General features: G+C 36.0%; 1 protein-coding gene across 1 annotated transcript in view; it reads right to left on the bottom strand.

Moving 5' to 3' along the window:
• Positions 1-22,467, bottom strand: part of RYR2 (ryanodine receptor 2 (cardiac)) — a 620,934-nt gene that overhangs the window by 99,262 nt on the left and 499,205 nt on the right. The window contains 8 exon segments of the mRNA XM_011976391.1: positions 671-694; positions 1,931-1,984; positions 10,485-10,536; positions 12,084-12,187; positions 13,894-13,990; positions 17,067-17,179; positions 17,949-17,993; positions 20,953-21,087. Coding sequence (XP_011831781.1) covers positions 671-694; positions 1,931-1,984; positions 10,485-10,536; positions 12,084-12,187; positions 13,894-13,990; positions 17,067-17,179; positions 17,949-17,993; positions 20,953-21,087 — 624 coding nt within the window.

Raw genomic sequence — 22,467 nt, forward strand, 5'->3', positions numbered from 1 at the left:
TTGATTTTCCTACTCAATAGCCTTATGAAAATAAAACGTAAGCTTAACAAGGTTCATATTAACATAAGCAATTTTGTAATTCTATATCCAAATGTTTTCTTTTAGCAAATGTTCCCAGTATTCAAAATATTAAGAGAGAAATAGTCATCTAGTCCTTCCCTTTAATGCAATGATGAAATCAGTATTGAAATCATGGAATATAATCTCCAGTTACTAATTGAAGTGATTCCTAGCACAATGGAAAAGCAGGCTTCTTTCCAATCTCACCAGCCATACCATTCATCATGTCTGTTTTCAAGTAATAAAACTGGCGTTGAAAAAACATCAAGAGGGATAAGGTCAGAACACTGCACCAAAAATGAGAAGTCCCTGGCTTAAAAAGTTTGTCATCTAAAGGGCTGGATTCCTTTATCCCAGCACAGTATACAGCTCAAAGTTAGCTGGAGGATAACATTTCAAATTATGAGTCATAGAAATTGCAAGAAGAATAAACCTGTGTCAAAGGAAGGGCTCCTGAAGAGACCAATTGCACTGGAGCTACAAACTGGTAGAAAGATTTTCAAGACCTCCTTTTTACAAAAGAATCCAAGATGTTGGGTCTAACAAAGGTAAATGTCACAAGAAACCGAAACTCAGACCCAGACAAATACACACATATATATAGTTTTACCTTGCTGCGTTGGGATCCTGTGACCTTAAGGAAGGATGAGGACAAGAAGCAAAATAGCAATAAACAATTGCTCTGAAGACAACGGATAGACCATAAATGGTGTGCACTTCAGAAAAACAGTACTATTTGCTGCTCACAGCTCATTCTAACTGACCTCACTTTCTTATCAATAAAGATGACTTTGAGAATAGAAAACACATACATTAGAAAAGATTATAGAAATCATACCGAAATTAATCTTATGGCATTTTTCTCAGCCAGCAATAGTCATGAGTTCCTCAAATTAGATTGTTTTTATATTTTTGACTCATTGACTTCAATGCTGCAGACATGCTCATAACAAATGGATCCTGGAAGGTCACTGCTCTGAGCTCATTCCTTAGCTAATATGTTTCTGTGGGTCCACTTTAATTAAAGACTCATTGCTGGCTACTGATGTATTTCCAGACTTCTAGCTCAAAGTCCAGACATGTAAATTAAAAGGAAAAGAAAAAGAATCTAATTTCTATTTCCCTGCACTTAATTTCTTTATGAAAATTCTAAAAAAAAAAAAAAAAAGAACCAATAAACAAAAAGAGTGGTAGTTAGCAACAACTAGCTTTTCCTCATAAAAAATGAACGTATAGTATAAGCAAATGGGGAAAATACCAAGAACTTTCCTTTGGGCTAAGTAACATTAAGCAGCATTTCAAATTATATAGGACATTTAAAAGCTGAGAGCACTTGAGAAAATAATCGTAATACAGTCCTAGGGATATACGGACTCCTACCTCATGCAAGCAAACTGCGTTGTGTGCCACTATCTGCATATGTACATGGAATGAGTGATCTAATTGGGCAGAAGTCTTTAAGGCCAAATCTTTAAGACTTCTATTGAGGAAAAAATATCAAACCAAGGGTTTGATGAAAAACTTGATGTCATGTTGTTCTTCAATAAACATTTTCGTCACGTCTGTTGAAAATTCCAGACCACGACATCACTGAGATGAGAACAATTTGAAGCCGTCTCATCTCTGAGGGTTCTCAGGAACACTCATTCTGAACATATGGGCTTCATTATATTATTTAACTATTCTATGATCCTTGGTCTTAACTTCAGCAAATGTTAGGACTCAGGTTTGTCCATCCAGCTCTGACATGCAGTTCCTTGACACAATAAGCTGCAATAAGCCATGAAGCAAGAAACATAAATGTCAGTTATAAGCTATGAAACAATGTTTCAAGATAGAAAAAAGGCAAATCCAGAAAGATCCATCTTACTTCAAAACTCTTCACTTCCTCTTCACCGTCATCATCTTCCTCATCATGACAACTCTGTACATGTTAAAAAAAAAAGCGGGGGGACAGGAATACGTTGAGATTTTAGATAGTGCAAAAGAACATTTGACATAGAAGAGCAAATCATTTGTATTATCATCAACCTTGTTTAAATGTAAGATAGGATACTTAGATGATATAATCAATGAATTCATGACATGAAAGAAAATTATACATAGTGCTTTTACAAAAATAAAATATTAGATTACATATTTTATAGGTAACAGAGATAACTATGAGGTCCATATCATACTACACCTGCTACTTATTCATACATTGGCCTCATTCAAACCAAACTGCAAACCTTAAAAGGATTGCTTTTCTCTTTTTTTCTTTATGCTGCCATTGCAATGCATGAATACAGGCAAATATAATAACCATTAATTAAAATTAGGCCGGGCAAGGTGGCTCACCCCTGTAATCCCAGCACTTTGGGAGGCTGAGGCGGGCGGATCACCTGAGGTCAGGAGTTCGAGACCATCCTGAACAACATGGTGAAACCCCGTCTCTACTAAAAATACTGGGCGTGGTGGCGGGTGCCTGTGATGACAGCTACTTGGTAGGCTGAGGCAGGAGAAAGGCGTGAACCTGGGAGGTGGGAGCTGGAGTGAGCCAAGATCGTGCCATTGCATTCCAGCCTGGGTGACAGAATGAGACTCGATCTCAAAAAAAATAAAATAAAGAAAAAAGAGTCTGAAAAATAACATGCTTTTAATAAATCTCAGCTGCTTTATTATTATGGTCTGTAATATAATAGTGACCAAAAGAAATTGGTCATTAACCAATAGCCATAGTAGGAAGAAGCCTACAGCTCATTAAAGTTAGATTGTTCTAACCTTTATATGTATTTCTTCCGCTTGGTAAGCATTCAGTGTTTCCATGGGGTGTATGAAGGCAGATAATGAAATATAAGCTACAAATCATAAAAATACTTTTATTTCAATTAGACACAGTACTCTGGGCATGGAGATGAACTGGGGATGGAAGGGAAGGTAAACAATGTGACCCTTCCCACCACTCCATGATAAATTCTAAAAGGTTTGTCATATTCTTTCATTCATTCAACAAATACATACTGAGCACCACCCTTTCTGTTTATAATGATAGGCACATGAGCATAGTTTGCAAAGGAGGAAATAAAGGTGGGAACGCAGGCCTAGGACAGTTTCACTGTCTGGTTAAGATGTCAAACTGCATGTTTCATCACAAAAGCAAAGATGTTAATGATTCACTCAGAAAGCAGGAAATGTTCTACTGTAAGTTTCTGTTACTCTGTTATTAGTTATTAGTTACATGTTATTACATGTTATTAGTTAGCCAGGATTTAAAAAAATAAGAACTCATGAGAACTTTAGCAAAACAGATTTGGAAGGCAAATCTGCGGTCTTCCATCAATACATACTGTACATCTACTGTCGAAAACAGAGCAATTTTGCTTAGCTGCTCCTTAAGACCTACCTATTCTAATGTCTCCCATTATTCCCAATGATTAGTAATGTACATTAGTAAATAGGAGTAAGAAGTATAGGAATTTTATCAGATAACAAGCATGCTTACTCTCTATGCAAATTAGAATACTAATATAAAATGTCTCAAGGATATGAAATTTTACATTTTCTCAAAGACATAAGCTTCTATAAAAATTTCATGACCTTCAGAAACATAGGAGAAACACAAGGTTTGAAATAAAGAATACATTCAGAAAAATTATTATTTGGGATTATAATGATATGTTTTTAAGTTATAAAACTCATAAGCCATGTTTGCTTTTGTACAAAGGAATGATCCATTTAAAGCAGTAGCTGAAAAAAAAAGTTTTATAAAAAAGTATTTTGAAATAAAATATTTTAAACTGTTTTTTAAAAAATCTTCCAAGGAAAATTTAATGAGATTTGATCCTAATGAAGTTAAAAATCTGTGATTTTTAAAAACTATTAAACCTGAATTTACTTGGTGTATAGACTATATATTACAAATTCATCAAACCTATCAGAACTACTTTAAACTTCTAATTAGCTTGAGAATATGCTAAGATCACAAACAAATGGTTATCAGATGTCTAGCAGCTTTTGAATATACTGTAGAGAAACAGAAGGATTTGCTGGAACAAAAGATATGTTCTTCAATAGCAAATGGCATCCATGTGACATAGATGGTAATGCTAAGCAAATGGGAAGTTATATTAGACAGCCCTGTAGCAGGATTTGGCTTTCTGGATCAGAATGCTAAGTTCTAGACAAGGAAGAGTCATTCCTTTGCCAGGAAGGAAAAGGCGAATAAGCTAAATACATAAAGGGGCAGGCGTGAAATAAATAATTTAGAAGAAAAAAAATAAAATGGAGGACACTTCAAACCATTCAGGTATCCACAACAGAATTCAAAACTGGCAACACGAATGCATAACGGATTAACGAGGGCTCTTCAGCTTGTCGGTATCTGCTGAAAAGTTCATTCTGCCAGAGAAGTATATTTCATGCATTCCTTTGACTTTCTGATTTGATAACTCCATAGAAGACTAAGGAATCAAAACCCAGAAACTTTCAGTGTGGATTTCAATCTGACTAACAGAGAACTCATGGGTGAGACAGAAGAGAGAAACTCATAAGAATGTGACCGCAGCATTTTATACTTTTAACCAAGAAAGAATGGAACCCTGGGCATAACAACGTGTATCTTAAATATTTTTAAAAAGTTAGTCAGAGAAGGAGTAGAACTAGGAGGAAAGGGAAACTCAATACAGTAGCTGGAAACTCAAAACAGTAGCAACATTGTTGAGTGTTTATGATATCATTGCAGGTATCTTCCTCCACACTGTTACCGATTCAAATTGGTAAAACCACCACTAGGGTGAAGCAGCATCAAATAGCCCAAGAGGGATGACAGCTAGTAAAGAGACATTCTAAGGAATTAAGCAGGGTAGGCATGATGCAGACAAAAAGGGGTGGCAACAGCAAACAGATGGGATGCACTGAAGTTCTCCATAGGACTTTTTAAAGAGGAGGTATATATGATAGGAGCAGGGGAATAGAATTTAGAATGAAGTGTGGCTTGAAAAATACAAAGATGTAAAATGATTTTTCAAATCATCGCCAAAGTATGGTCAACAAGGAGCAGTAAGTACATGATTTAGAGCAGATGCTGTACTCATCATAATAGAGAGGACGTGCAGAACCACTCGTCAGCTCTTTTGTTTCAGAAAGAAGTGATTTTTGGAATACAGAAAAGTACCTAGCCAAGAGAAATGAAAATCATGACTCCAGCAAAATACCATTTCATATCCATTTGGTTGACGAAAGTCAGTAAGTCATATATCAAATATTGGAGGGGGTGTGGATCCTCAGAATCTCTCTTAACTGTTGTTAAGAATGTCCATTGATGCAATAACTTTGGAAAACAGTATGACATTTGTTCCTTTACTTGAAAATGTGTACACTCTGTAGCTCTTGCAAAACAGGTGAAATGGATAAGAATAGGCATTCAATCCCTGTTCGCATTAGCAAAAACATAGAGGTAATACAAAAGTCTATCAACAAAAAAGGTAAATGGATAAGCTCTGGTATATCTGCCCAATAAAAACAATAAAAACAAACGAACTCCAACAGCACACAAAAGTATGGAGGAATCTTAGGAAACACTATTAATCCAAGAAGTAGAGTCCAAAAGATTATACACAGCATACTACCCTTTTAAAAGTCAGTAACAATTTAAATTATATATATATATGAAAATTTATCTATGTATATATAAATAAATGAAAACTATATGAAAAGAAAAGCAAGGGCATCTTGAGCACAAGGCTTAGAATGATGGTTTCTTTGTGTGGGGAGACAGGGTATGGGTTAATGAGAAGCCCGTAGGATAACATGTAAATTCTCTAGGTTGTTTCTTGTTGGGGGTGGGTATATGGGTAGTTACTACATTATTAGAAATGACTAAGTAACTTTTATAAAAGTAGACACTAGTGGACGAACAATGAGTGTGTATCATGAATCCAGAGTTATGATTAACCCAACTCTGTGTTCCTAAGCTTAAAAAACAATGAAACCTGAAAAACAAAAACCTAAGTAAGATATATATGATGCTTTCCAAGGGAACTGCAGTGGTGGAGGAAGATACATACAAGAGTCTCGTAAAGTGAGTTCAAGTCTCAAGTTTCAAGACTCAAAGCAAAAGTAACATCCATGGATGCAGAATGACTGTTGGTAAACTGAGAAACCATGAAGACCAAGAGAAAGTTCCAGAAAACTGGGATGCTAATTTTTAAAATGAGAAAAGATAGCTTCCAAAAACCACCTGCTAGCAAGTTTGATATTAGTAATCAATAATAGTCTAAAACGGTTATCAAGCAAATAATTGAGGAAAACTCATCCATCTTTGGCAGTTTTACCAAAGTTAGAATTCAACTTTAAGCAGTCACAGTAACATCTTGATTTCTTTAAGTATCTCATGAAAGGAGATGAGAAATATGAGTTTTATAAAAGTATGTTTAGATGAATTAAAAATAAGGTAGGTTAACCAGTCTGGGAAAGGGTATAAAAATATCAGCTGCTTACCAAAAACTTAGATAAACAGAGAACTCACTCATACTTATTAAGTTTGTGGTTAATATAAATGGAAAGAGGTAACAGTGGGTGACAGAACCAAATGTTAAAAAGATTTCAGCTTGGGGAAATGGTCTGACTTGAATTAGAGAAATGATGACATATACTTAATTTAAAAATTAAAAATCAACAGTCCAATACAGGGTAGCTGATGTGATCTGGCTAAAAATTTAATGCATTCTTGCCATTGATGGCCAATGTATAAGATCCTAAGGCAGAGTAAGTGAGGGTACAGTCCCCATACACACTACACAGGTAAGGTCATAACTGGAATACCGTGTTTGATTAACTTCTGGGTGGCATATATGAATATAATGGAGAATGTGCAGAGTGTAACAAACTGAGTGGTGCAAGCTGGACATTCCCGAGTTACATTAAACAATAAAAGGAATATGATTAGTTAATTATGAAGGGGAAAATCTTGAGGTAAAGAGTCAACAAGATAGCCCTCCTCAAATTTTTGACCATCTATCAAAAGAAACTAGATTTAGCTTCAGGATCCAACAAAATAAATATGGAGGCAAATTCAATTTCACTCACAAGGAAGAACTCTAACAATCAGAAACAACCTATTCTCAAACCAAGAGCTTCTACGTATTCTCAAACCAGGAGCTTCTACTTGTTCAGCCCACTTCGATTCTTCAGCTGCAGAGAACACCCAGGCCTGGGGCTGCTCTACAACCCTTTCTCGCCTCCCTCTTTCTTCATTTCCTAACAAGCCACCTCCTAGCAATATACAAACCCGCTTTGATCTGCTGTTCTCAACTAGACTCTGGCAGAAATCTGCACCCTTGATGAATCCAACTTCCTGGCTTCTCAGAATTTGCATTTGGTTCTGAGAATTGCTAGTTGTCCTCACACAGCCAGGGGGAGCATGACTACTACAAATTCATAGACAACAGCCTAAAATAAACCAGGCTTCCTACACAGTCTGCGAGTCCTATTTTAATTTCTAGCCCATGTGCCATGCCAATTGCCACGATGTGTCTTTCAGTGCTTCTCTCTCTCCTCCAGTCCTCCTCTATAGACTCTACCAAACACTTCGGTGTCAGCAGATGACTGTACTTTTGTCTTCAGAGAGAGAGAGCAAATGACCGTAAAAGGAAACATTTCCAACCTCCCATTATCCTGGCAGCCTTCCCTTCTTCCCTTTGTATCTTTTATCCTTTGTATCTTTTATCCCTTTATCTTTTTTTTTTTTTTTTTGAGACGGACTCTCACCTCATCGCCCAGGCTGGCGTGCAGTGGTGCAGTCTCGGCTCACTGCAACCTTCCGCCTCCCAGGTTCAAGCAATTCTCCTGCCTCAGCCTCCTGAGGAGCTGGGATTACAGGCATGCACCACCATGCCAGGCTAATTTTTGTATTTTTAGTAGAGACGAGGTTTCACAGTGTTGGCCAGGCTGCTCTCAAACTCCTGATCTCAAATGATCCACCTGTCTCGGCCTCCCAAAGTGTTGGGATTACAGCCGCGAACCACTGTGCCCAGTCCTATCCTTTTATCTTTTAACCCAGTGTTTATTGAACTAGGTGTTTCAGCTCATCATTCAGACGTAAAAACAATTTAGTGATACATGAAAAAAAAAAAACAACTCTTTGTTTAAATAGAATGGAAAATTTCAGACTACATTGCTCATAGGAAGAGTAAAATTTCATGAAACTTTTCTTTCATGGTATATATTTTTATGTTACTTTAAACATACAGTTTTATGTTTCTACAAATATACAGTTGGCCCTCCATGGGTTCTGAATCCACGGAGCCAACCAACTGTGGATAGAAAATATTTGGAGAAAGTAAAATGGGTGATTGTGTCTGTACTGAACATGTACAGATATTTTTCTTGTCATTATTGCATCACAATATGATAGAGTTGAACTACTGACATGGCATTTACATTATATTAGTTATTATATGTAATCTAGAGATGATCTAAGTATACAGAAGGATGTGTGTAGGCTACATGCAAATACTATGCCATTAGTCAGAGACTTGAGCATCCTTGGATTTTGATATCCCACTGGGTGTCCTGGGACCAATCCCCCATGAATGCTGAGAGATGACTGTACCGGGTAAGTGTATTTCTTACTGTAGGTTAGAGTGTAAAATAAATTAGAAAGCCATGGCTTTTCTCTCATGTCCTGTAACCTGTCTTCTCTAGCAGGTCTCATGGACTCCAGACCTCACTTCACAAATGATTCCCTTTCCTATTCTGTTCGTTCCTCACCAGAATATATGTGTGCTTAGATTACTCTCTCTTTAAAAACAAGCAAACGAATGGCAAACAAACAAAAATAATTCCCTTCAACCTCACAATTCCATCTAGATATTTATCATCTTATATCTGTCTGTTCCCTCTCAATCTTTGCAATGAAGAAACAACTATACTATTTCTGTTCATATCTGAATCACTACTTACTTTCCCACACTACAGCACGTCCCCACTCCAGAGCCCCTCTCCACAAACCTCAGAAGCTGTTCTTACTCTGCTCATGTGAAATACATGAAATAAATCTGGAGATTTTCAATCCTTACCTTGCGCAACCTCACAGCAGAATATGATTTTGGTGACCACACACTCAGTCCTATAGCTCCTAGCTCCTATGTTAACTCACACTTAAGGTTCTCTCCGACTTTTTTATGAGCTCCTTTCCTTCTAACCATCTTTAAATGTTCTGTGTCCTTATAGGCTGGGTCCTAGGCCTCCTCGTCTCTTCATGCTATCATCTCTTCCTGGGTACGATCATCTACTCCTATGGCTTCTAATGCTGATAAATCCCAAGTCTATATTTATAAGCCTTACCTGAGATACTGAATGTCAGATGTGGATGTCTAATTGCATGTTTGGCATCTCCACTGAGATGTCTCACAGGCATCTTTAACACATTCACAATTTATTTTGCCGCCTTCTTCTCTCTTCGCTCTAGGCCTGTAATTATTCTGGTGCTGCCATCTCGGTACATGGTACCCAAGTGAGAAGTCTCAGCAAAACCCTGACTCCACTTTTATCTACTTGTCAAGAGGAGTAAATGACATAAACACTCCGTTAATATGAAGCTGTGCTATTTTGCATGGTCAACTCATGGTTCAACAGCCAAAGACTTCCTTAAGCAGACCTCACTGCTATGCCATGGGACCTGTTTCCAATACTCCGAAGAATTTCTTGATATGGTTTGGCTCTGTATCCCCACCCAAATCTTATCTCGAATTGTAATCCCCATGTGTCAAGGGAAGGACATGGTGGGAGGTGATTGGATCGTGAGGACAGTTTCCTTCATGCTGTTCTCTTGATAGTGAGTGAGTTCTCACATGATCTGATGGTTTAAAAGTGTTTAAAAGTCCCCCCCTCATTCTCTCTCTCTCCTGCCGCCACGTAAGATGTACTTACTTTCCCTCTGCCTTCCGCCATGATTATAAGTTCCTAAGAGCTCCCCAGCCATGTGGAACTGTGAGTTAATTCAACTTGTTTCCTTTACAGATTATCTAGTCTCAGGTAATTCTTTATAGCAGTGTAAAAACGGACTGATACATTTCTCTACCATTAAATTCATCAGGGTTTTTCTACAACTATTTGCTTAAATGTTATCTTCCCCATCAGACAAAAACCTCCACGAAGGTGTAGTGTGTGCCCTTCTTTCTTCTTCACATGTTATCTCCAATATGTTAATGTCCAGCAAATATTTGTTGAATGAATGAATGTTTAGAAAAAGTTATGGCTCCTCATAAATAAAATGTTTAAGTAGGAAACAATGATGACCTGCCAAGGAATTTAGAACAGAGATTCATGCTACAAACAAAAAGTTGAAATTCATCAAATACACAGATTCTTATCCTTTTCAGATGAAAGCTATTTCCCTTTATTAAAATTACACATGAAAATCAGGAAGGATATTTATTCACCTTTGCCATAATATCTGCATAGGCCATATATAAAAAATCTTCCTCCAGTTTGCTGGGGAAAACAAGAAGAAAACATCAGCGTTTCGGCAGAAGGCTAGGCACATGCAAACATATCATCACTGTACAAAATAACCTTTGTCCTTTTTCTAACGAGTATCCTTTTTAAAAATTAAATGAACACAAAACTTAGACAATATTAGGATATTCAGATATATCCTGAAATCAGAAAGCAAAGATCCCGGGGATCCTAAATAGCTGTCCCATCTTACCTTACAGAAGGGCCTTCAATTTTCACAAAATAAACTGTTTTTTGGTTTACAAACAAATGTAATACTTTTAATTTTCTTCAGACTAGAAAACTTGAAACAAGCAAACTTAAATGAGGCGGGGGCTTTTGACAGAAGTCAAATTTGACATTCAATGGAAAGATTCCCCAAATTACGATGTGACAATTAAAAAACAAGATGGCCATAACGATGATTCCTTAAAATTAAGAAAGGTTAAAATACGTTTATTATCTTCTTTTTTGAGAAGCATGGAAACCATGACTACGTGAAGAAAAGTATAAATACACCTAAAATTTGCAAAGTTATTTCAGCAGTTTTAAACTTCAGCCATGAGAAAAATTCACTTATGAGAAATACCTCATTACCTGACAATGCCAGACAGAGAGTTGTTCTATGCTTAGGAATGAGATGATTTTGTTAGTTAGGAAATAATAAGAGAGAGAAATAGTGAGAGAAAGGATGGATCACATTAGCTAAGAGGGAGAAATGTACATTATTATGGCATGCAAAGAGGTCAAATGAACTCTTCTGAGGAGATTCATGTGGATATGAGTTTATAATTAAATTACATCCCAAATTCTACAGAGAATGGGAAAGGCCTGGGGCAAAACTGGCTTTCTTTCCCATTGCAGGGCAGCAGATAAAGGTCCTCTAGCCTCTGCTATGTCCCATCTGCATAGCCAATGTATGCGTTGCTCTCCATAATGACAGATGCTGAGCACATTTTGATGATCAGGCTAACCAGTGCATTTCTTATGTAACTTCATAGAGGTTTGCCCTTTGTGGCTTTGGTGAATTCATATGACTAAGGCTGCAGAAGACAAGAAAAATGGGCAATGCCCTGGAAATAGATCTCAGAGATACCTCCAAGTTGAGGTGATGGCTCACTTAGCCTCTAGACGTTTCCTAAGACCCACTGCACAATGGAGACACTATCTACCCAGAAAATTTTGGGGTCACCATCGGTCTCCATATACTTGTGGCACTGGAATTTGCTTTGGTTCTTTTGTTTTATTTATAAAGGCTGTTTGTGATAAGGAGAAAAACCATTTCATAAGAAGAATCAGAATCAACTACATCATTAATTACAAAGTTGTTAAGAAAAACTAGAGCTAGTAGGTAGTTGCTAAAGCCTACAATTGAATGAGTGTCCATCCCTAGGTCCATGCCAGGCTGGTTGTTATCTTTGAACAAGTCTCTCTCCTAACAACATCAAGATGAACTTAAAACATGAACACGTGGCACAGAATACTCAGATACAGGTTTCTTTATTTGTTCCTCCTATGTCTCCTAGGAACCCTTCCAACCATACCATTTCTCTGTTAAAGCTGTCCGACTAAACAGAAGGATCAGCTGATGTAGAGGATCAACTCTCTTAGTGCCTTCATCTTCTTCTGGAGGGTCAGCCCCAGGTTTCTGCAAAAAAGTCAAATTTATAACATGTCGCATTTAAAAAAAAATGTTCACTCAAATCCAGAAGCAATGTGAAGGCCAGGAATGAAGAACGAAAGGAATGCAAACACTCCTCCTTCCCTGTTGTGGGGGTGTGTGTGTGTTTGTGTGTGAGCATGTGTGTGTATTTTATATGCATTATACACGCTACATATGTATATATGTGTGTATGTGTATATAAAAGCATGTATGTATATGTGTTGCAGGTAAATGTAAATATGTAATATATATACTAAACATATATAAATGTAATATGCTAGATATCTGTTACAGTATCATTGCAAAATTATACAGCTCGAAACAGAGATATTTAATAATTTGACCAAAAAATAATATGAGCAAGGATAACTTATAGCATTTAAAAATACTAAATTCTATTCTTATAAGCATTTTCATAACTCAAAGTGTATTTGCTACATGGATTTCAGCTTTAGGGAGGGCTCGATTTACAAATATTTGCAATAAAATCCTAAGAGTCACCCCAAGTGTGAAAATTTAGTTCCCATAGCAGTGCAAATTGCTTATAAAGTGAAACATTTTCTTTGCTTACACATAGCATGATAGGTAAATAATACTAAATGAGTTAATGCTTGAACCACTTATACTTTTTTCCTTATTTTCAAAAGTTACTTTTAAAACTTAAAGAAAAATTTTACTGTCAGATAGAAATTTAATAGTGAGGAAAATTATTAAGCATTTTTATTGGCAGTAGAATTCAATTACATCCAACTTTTTGTTGAGTTTTATATCTCCACTGACTTACCCATAGAAACTGATTTTCTCTCTACATGAATGGTGTGCTTTCCTGTAATTAAGACTTAATGTGGATATGGGGCAGATTTCCACAAGATATCCAATAGTCTACATATTTTTTACTCTAAAGACAGATAAAACTCATTTTAAAATATAGGGACAATCAAGATTAGGCTTTTAAGAATTAGATTAGTTTATCCATTCTATTCCCTAATAATCTGTAAGTTAAAAAATAGCTTTTGGACAAGATGTCTTTACTCTTGAGAATCATGAAGCCTCTGACTAGTCTGCCAAGTTTTGAGATGGCTTGTAAATTTTCTTGAGAAGATGGCTTTTGTCAGATATTTAAATGGGTCCATCACTTAGAACAGATGATATTGACCGCTGTTCTGTGCTGAACTCTCAGTACACAAGCTCTTTATCAGCACGGTCGGGTGAAAATTCTATTTCTCATGTTCCACATTTACCATGCCTTCCACCTCTCCTGTGTTCAGTCTATCATTCTCTGCCCTGTTGATTTTTAAAAACCAGCAACTTTTTGTTCACCTTCTACTTAATTTTGGTGGACAACTTCTTTACAGTTCAGTCTTTTATAGTTTATCCTGGTTCTCAGGTGTTTATAGGTGCTTTGAGAAGGAATTTAAAAGAATGAGTAAATCGGGTTTAATTAATAATACACTTATATTATTCATTTTAAATTCTCAACCCCTTGATGTTGATGAGATCTCTTGGAAATCACAAGAGCACATTTTCCCATAAGCATTGAATGCAGCAACAATTAAGATTTACAAGTTTCCTAATGCCCATATACTGTCATGATATTTTTTTCCTTCAATGTTATATAATGACTGCTCACACCAACATTGCTGCACCAAGCCCAGACCCTCTTTCCTCTCAGAACCCCTTTAAAAACATACTGCTAAATCTTCTATCAGTTTATCTTCAAAGTAATGTTCTTCTGTTTCAATCCAAGACTTTTCATATCCCTGAAGAAAGAGATTGACAGCCCGATGCCTAAAAGGTAAGCACAATTTCAGAAAAAGGGGAGTTTAGAAAATAAGTTGAAATTGTATCGAGTAGTGCTTTACTACTAGATTATCTGTGCACTAAAATTGTAAAATAAAAATAAATTCCCTATTCTTGATTTTCCTTCTGAAAGACAATGCTTCTTGCAGCAAACAGAGCAAGGTGTCTCAGAGCACACGGTGACTCGCATTTAAATCCTGGCTCAGTCATTTCCAAGCTCTGTAACGTTGGTCAAGTGATTCAACTTTCCCAAATTTCAGTTTATTCCTTTATAAAAGTAGGATAACTCCAACCACATTTCAGTTTTGTAAGCCTTACAATGAGATAAACGATGTTAAATCACATCCGTTAGATGTTCATTAAATGATGACTATTGTTATATAACATGTCTCTCAATAAGCAATGTAATCAGTGTCAATAGAGAAGTTAGTCTCTGTTTAAGCAAACATTAAAAACAAATGGATGGCCCTGAGGATTCCAAAACAAAAGCTATTGAGTTAACATTATGGGAGTACATATTCAAAGATTAAACCCTGCACTACTGATCATAAATGGCCGCCTATGAAAAAAGACCAGTGAAGACGAGAAGAATCAGTGAAATTCACGATGTAGTAAGCGATGTGGATAAGATGTCAATGCAAGCAAGAATAAAAGAATGTCATGAAGGGAGCATCATAAAACAACAACAGATGTGAGAGAACGAGAGATGGTGCCATTGCAGGAGAGGAGAAAGCTGAGCTTTATGATAGCAAACTGGGTTAAGGGCTCATGAGACCTAACGGTTAGATAGGTTTGTGAAGGGCCTTGAAAACCAGAGAGGGCAACTACCAATGCAGTCAGAACTGCTAGAAATCAGCAGACATTCTTGTACATGAGAGAGGCATGCCAAAGCACGGACTCAGCCTTTTTGGTTTATTAGAGTCACCTGTGTAGCTTTTAAGTAGCACATGCTGGGCTCTCATTGAAATTCTAATTAATAAGTTGAGGCCTGAATACTTTTTAAATGAGTTTACGTGTATTTCTTAAAAGCACCAGGTTGGGGAACCATTGGAATAAACGATACCGTTTTGAAAATGACATTTTGGAGAAGACTGAAGAACTCTATGACATCACAGAAACTAACTCAGAAACCACTGCCATCAACTTGATATGAGTCAAGGAACAAGTGACTTGAAGAGGTGGTGATGGAGGGAAGGATGGGAATGTGAAGTAGTTCAAAGGGAAACTGATTAAATCTGGGCAATGACAGTATAGGAGTAACTAAAAAGAAATGATAATGTGAATTCAAAGTTAATATTTTTTTTTTTTTCTTTCATTAAGTTCTGGGATACATGTATAGAACGTGCAGGTTTGTTACATAGGTATACATGTGCCATGGTGGTTTGGCTGCACCTATCAAACCCATCTTCTAGGTTTTAAGCCCCACATGCATTACGTATTTGTCTTAATACTCTCCCTCCCATTGCCCCCCACCCCCCGACAGGCCCCAGTGTGTGATGTTCCCCTCCCTGTATCCATGTGTTCTCACTGTTCAACTCCCACTTATGAGTGACAACATGTGGTATTTTATTTTCTATTCCTGTGTTAGTTTGCTGAGAATGATGGTTTCCAGCTTTAACCATGTCCCTGCAAGGGACAAGAACTCATTCTTTTTTTATGGCTGCATAGTATTCCATGGTGTATATGTGCCACATTTTCTTTATCCAGTCTATCATTGATGGGCATTTGGGTTGGTTCCAAGTCTTTACTATTGTGAACAGTGCTGCAATTAACATACATGTGCATGTGTCTTTATAGTAGAATGATTTATAATCCTTTGGGTATATACCCAGTAATAGGATTGCTGGGTCAAATGGTATTTCTGGTTCTAGATATCAAGGTTAATATTCTATTGATCAAAAGGTGACAGCATAATTGAGTCAGAGAATTGAGAAGTAGCACATTTGAGGAGGATGCTAATACATTTTAGACCCAGTGAGTGTGACATGATAGCAAGAAATACAACTGTCTCAGCAAAAGGGAAAAGTATGATGTTTCATCTGTTTGCTTTGCTTCTGTTTCTTTTTTTTTCTTTGCCTTACACATTCACTCAAACTCTTACTGAATGTCAATGTACAAGTCACTGTTCTAGGTGCTAAGAAAACGGAACAAAACTAGTACGGAATCTCAAAGTCTGAATCAAAGAGACAGGTAGCCTTAATACTGTAGGAAAGTGGTATGATGTGCAAGGAGTAGAAGGGCATGGCTTGGTCAGAGATGTTCCACAAAAGAGATGTAGCTGAGCTGAGTCCTGTTTACGAGACATAGAAATGATGCAATTTGTATAAAGTTCAGAGTGGGAAAGAGCATAGTTTCTCAGGAAAACTATAAGGTGGCTGAAATGGTACCCCGGACCACCTCAGTCAGACTTGAATGTACCAGACTACCTCTCTATTAAGTATGTCTGCTCTATGTCTAAGAGAAGGTTGACGGGCCTGTCAAATCTTTTTACGTTATTCCCAGTAGGTCACTTCTTTTCCCCAAATGCTAATAATTACAAAAATAATAATAATGACTAACATTTATCATGACATAAACTTATTATCTCACTTCTAAGCACTCTGTATACATCAACCCATTAAATAATCTGAACAACTCTATGAGGCTGATCCCATTATGATACAGATGAGAAAATTGTAAAGAAAGTCAGTCAATAACGACCAATGTCATGGGGCAGGGAAGTTGGGAGGTCAGAATTCAAACCAAGACAAGTCTGATGCCAAAGAATGATTGAAATCATGGTCTGATTCAAATCCAGGCCAAAGAATGATCTCCTAATGACTCTCTCTTGCCTCACATATGTGAGCAGATATTCCTCAGTAAGCATCATTTAGTAATTACATTATAGACCACAGTTCTCTGAAAATATCCAACAAAATTAGTCAAGTTTTACGTAGAAGAATAAATAAAGCTTTTCCATCCTTCTCTTGGACTATTGTACCCCTATTAAGGTAGATTCTAAACACCTGTCACTTATTAGGAAAAAATAACATTGATCTATTATAAAAAATAAAATAATTCTGACCTTGGCAGATTATATAAGGGGGCCATCCGGAAGCAGGCGACAACAGCCCTTTTCCTCTGCTTAGAGAGTAGTTTATGCCATACAGCCTTTTTAGATCTCTGAGGATGTTCCACCTGAGGTAGAATGACACAAATAAATATTTACACCCCAAACTACCTTCAAAAATAAATAACTATTTATACCCCAAACTATCTTCAAAAATATAGTATTAAACAGTTGCCCCTCTTAAGTAACCTATATTTGGAATTCCAATTCCAAAAGTACCTTAAGATTATCATGGAGAAGTCCATATCCTAAAAGTTACCCAGAGATAAAGTTTAGATAATTGCAAATGCTATATAATTCCCTTAGTAAGAATATCACATTTTCCCAATACTGTGTACTTCCAAGCTATGTCATCTCTAAAATCAAAGAAATAGAAAATCATTCCAGGTAAAATCATTTTATCTCCTTCTCAAAATTTTCTTTGGTTCTTTATGATTCTAATACATATTTTCTGCCTACAGAAAATATTACCTCATTCTTATTTATGTATCCATTGTAACTGTAATTTTATTAAGAGCTAAAGTAATAAACACAAATAGAGACAGTTAATAAAAATTCTACTATTCTTTAATATAACAGGATAAAGAGAAGAAGACAATGCTTTGTGCACACAGTATTAGGAGTGAGTAAATTTGGTAAAAATGTTAAAATATGTAAATATTTTGTTAGAGAGGGACAAATATAAATTCAAAAGTTGCAATAAATGATGCAAGCAAGTTATTTATATAACTAATAGTGTTTGGAACTCCAAGAGAAGAAAGAGATTAATTGTATTAGAAAGAAAAAATCCCAACATATAAACCTAAATTAATTAGTAATCTCTAGGCCATTGAGCACAGTACTTCCCAGACAGTAATGTCTCCGACCCACACGTTTAGACTTCTGAAAGAAATAAAAATGTTATGTTAGCTAAAAAAGTAAAACTACATTTATTATTCTTTGCAGTAAAGAGTCAAAAATGATTGTAATAATGTCTGAAGTAAACATTTAAAATGTTTGGGCTGCAATGGTTTAGAAATTTTAACAAAGCAACATGTTTAATGGAAAAGCACTTATTTCTGTGATGCTCTTCCCTCTCTAGGATCAATAAACACGTTTTGACAATTATCCACTTCAATTATCTTCTTGATGCTTGTGTCAAGTGAAATAAATCAATGTTATGCCTTAACATCAAAGTAAAAGCAATCAAGGGCAATAGTTTTCAATGAGACCCAACATGTTTCAATTTAAATTTCCACTTTGAGATCCCAGTCTGTAGATGATGACTTTTTGCAGGAATTACAGCATTATGGTCGGCATGGGTGACAGTCAACAAACATATATTAAGTTCCTAAGGCATTTATGATACAGTAAACATCACAACAGAAAGGGTTCCTGCCACCAGGAAGCTTATCATTTGGCAGGCATTTATTACCTGCCTATTCAAGTATTTCAGGAAATACCTAAAACAGTGTGCTTTCCTCTAAATCAATTATAATAGTTATCTGTAAGATATGTGATCCAAAGGCGAACACCAAGATGTATCTTGTAACTCTGTCTGAATGTCTTGAGGTGCTGATGTGTTAGCTTGGCTAGAATTTGATTATTAGAAAATTCAGTGGAGAAAACCTACTCTCATAAGAAACATTACCAGATATACAACACAAAATATACATCTAAAACAGGCCGCTGATACTTGAGATAAATTAAATCAACAAGTGTTTCCTGTCCACCTACACTGGGTTTTACACTGGGTTTTGCAAGTTAAAATATTCTTTACACGCTCCTCTGTGACTCAGTTACATGTTATCATTAGCATGGGGATAGTAAAGGCATAAATTAAACACACGGATATCTCCCACTGCTTTTTATTTTTGATAATCGACAATTTCTTTTTACTCAAAACCCTCCTCTCATGATAAACCAATCTTGCCATATTCTTAACAGTTTGATAAACTCTGATCCTCCCATCTTTTTCTAGATAATTCCTACCGTAAGATTTATACAGGGATTACCTAGTTCATATCTACATTAAGTTTGAGTTGCTCCTATGCTTTCTTCAGCACATTTTATATCCTAACACCTCCGTATCATCGCATATTTATCTGCTTACGTGTCTGTTTCCTCTGTTACAGCACTCAGTCCTCCAGAACTGGTGGGGCTAAGGCTGCCCTAGGACAGGGCACTCCATAAACATCCAAGGCATAAATGGATACTTAGAAAAGTGAATCTCATTTGAGAAGTGCCATCATTCATCATGATTGGATATATTTATGAATATATGGGAATATAATAAAATAGAATCAGATTTCAATAAGCTTCATTTAATGTATCTAGAATTTATTCAAGCAAATCTACATATATGTATAAACACTAGGAAGAATTAAAAACTGATGGTAGAGTAACGCGGTCCTCTTGTAGCCGTTTAATTAACCTTTAATAATCTTAAAAATATATATATAATTCTGGAGATATAACTCCATGACTGTATATAAATCCCTTAAAATTTCATTACAAGTCTTGTCATCTGCTGATTGATGATAATTTGTATTTAATATTTCATGAAAATATTATGTAAGTTATTCTGGGGAAAGTATTAGTTCCAAGGCATTAGATACTGTAAATATATGTTAATAGCCATAAGGCCTAAGGGTATCCTAGTGACTTTAATCTCATCAAGTGTAGTGATAAATTGCATGGCAATAGAGAAATTATTAACGTTTGGGGGAGGGTATCTGAGTAAGCAAGAAGGAAATTAAAGGATACTATATTAGACGATATCTTTGCATTATTAAACTGTCCAGGGCAAGGGTGAGGGTTCAGATAATATAAAATAGGAATACAAGCAAAATGTTTATTACTGCTATGATAATATGTCCAAATATGGCTAAAGGCAATACAAAATCATACACACAGACACACACACACACACATACACACACACACACACACGTATTTAGGTGGCAAAGTTCCTGAAATGGCATACGACCTCTTATTATTATTTCATATTTGGTATAAAATAACCAAGTCATCAACAGTATGATCTGTCATAAGAGCCCTGACAGATCAATGGTCAGATTACAATGAGCTTCTTCACTATGTGATTATTTTGCTGAATGGACTTGATGAGAAATAGATAATATATCTCTGTGTTGCAGATATTTTACCTAAGCCAGGCGATCCCTTCTATAAAAATATGACCCTCTGATTGATAATGTTTCAAGTATTCTTGTTTTACACATTCTTGTGCAAAGGTAATGAATAAGAATATCAAACTCAGCTTTGTAAAGTAGGACACAACTGAAAAAATTTATAAAAACACTTTTCTTACATGATTTTAATATCTATCAACGCATTGTTCTTCTCTAAGTGTAATTTGTTCCTGATTTCAGAGAAAATTAGCTCAAAAATATACCTAATAAAAGGCAAGGTTAAACAAGTGACAAAAAAGAAAATATTTCAAATATTAAACCAATAAAAGATAATATCTCATACATGTTTTTATGAGCAATAATAAAAAATGAAGTACGCCTAAAGTATTTGAAATCAGATGTAACTCCTGAATTTTTTGGTTAGAATACTTTAAATATATAATCCTAATATTTTTAGAAATATTTGAAAAAAGGCAATAAAACAAAGGCCAGGATCTCCCAAAATATATAATCTATATATTGCTACAAGAATTATAAGCTTAGAAATTGTCTTCATGAAATGCTAAGCACACCTGACTCTTATTCTTTAGAACGAATATGCTGAACATATATGTTTTTTGGGTCATAGTTAACAAATCAACACACATTCTCTTTTTAAAATATTTGTATGTGGCTAAGGCAAATATGACTGAATTGACACAAAGCCTGACCTGTTCAAGATGAAAAAGCACATTTGCTATATCCAATACTCTTTCTACCGTCTTCTCTGGATCTGAGGTATCATCAGTCCTGTTTGGTAAGTCTTTGTAAAGAGCCATTTGCCATCTAATAGCAGGATCCTCCAACTGCAGGAAAAAGGAAAAGGTTACAATGGGAAGATGGGAATCTAAAAGACAAGGTTACAATCTCAAGATGGGAAGAGTCCACCCACCATTATTCATTGGGCTTTTTTTTTTTTTTTTTTTTTTTTTTGAGAAGGGATCTTTGTTACCCAGGTTGGAGTACAATGGCATGATCTTGGCTTACTGCAACCTCTGCCTCCCAGCTCACGTGATCCTCCCACCTCAGCCTCTCAAGTAGCTGGTACTACAGGTACAAACCAATGCCCAGCTACTTTTTTTTTTAAGAGATAGTTTTTACCATGTTGGCCAGGCTGGCCTCGAACTCCTGGACCTCAGGTGATCCGCCTGCCTCGGCCTCCCAAAGTGCTGGGATTACAGCACTTTGGGAGGCCGGCTTATTTATTGGGCTTTACAGTGTTTACTAGTTAAAACGTGACACGCAGCAGCAGTTATGTAGGATGAACAGGTCTGGAGATCTAATGTACAGCATGGTGATTACAGTTAATAACATTGCAATTCATACTGGAAATCTGCTGAGAGTAGATTCCAGGAGCTCTTAGCACATACACACAAAAGGTAACTCTGCGAGGAGATAGATATGCTAATTTGTCTGACTACACCAATCATGTCACTATGTTTATGTATATTGAAACATCCTGTTGGACACCTTAACTATGTACAATTATTAAAAATCAAAAATACTAAGAGAGAAAGACAGATAAAGTCCTGGTCATCATGAAATTTATCATCTATTAGAGAAGATAGACATTAAACAAATATTTATAATTGTGATAAGGGCTACTAAAATGAAATATAAAGTACCATTAGATTTATCCTACTCTTTGGTGGTTAGGGAGATTTCCCTTAACACAAGACGTTGTAACTAGGGCTTAAGGATGAGTGGGAAATTGGAGAACAAAATGGGTAAGGCTACCCTCGCTCTTTCTCCTCCCCATTCACAGTCTAATTGTAGAAAGATTTCTATGTTTACTTTTATCAGCAAGCATATAGGATAGCATTTACCTATAAATATTTGGACTCTACAACAGAGTTTAATTTCTCTGAGACAAAGATATTAAATTATATTAATCAATAGAGGTTGTTAAAATCATACTCATCATAAAGGAGTCTACACATTTCACTTTTCAATACTATCAAATTTCCTCGGTGAAAAATGTATATGAAATCTTCATGTTTTTTAGAAACATTATTATAAGTCATAGAAATTGACAAAAGCAAGCAACTTCACAGGGATAGAACATATCAGTTCAAAGAAATAATATACAGTAAGTATGTTATTAAAAATGGACAAAGCAGCCAGGCACAGTGGCTCACACCTGTAATCCCAGCTACTCGGGAGGCTGAGGCAGGAGAATCGCTTGA

Source organism: Mandrillus leucophaeus, unplaced genomic scaffold, assembly GCF_000951045.1.
Source record: "Mandrillus leucophaeus isolate KB7577 unplaced genomic scaffold, Mleu.le_1.0 Scaffold165, whole genome shotgun sequence".
Classification (NCBI taxonomy): Eukaryota; Metazoa; Chordata; class Mammalia; order Primates; family Cercopithecidae; genus Mandrillus; species Mandrillus leucophaeus.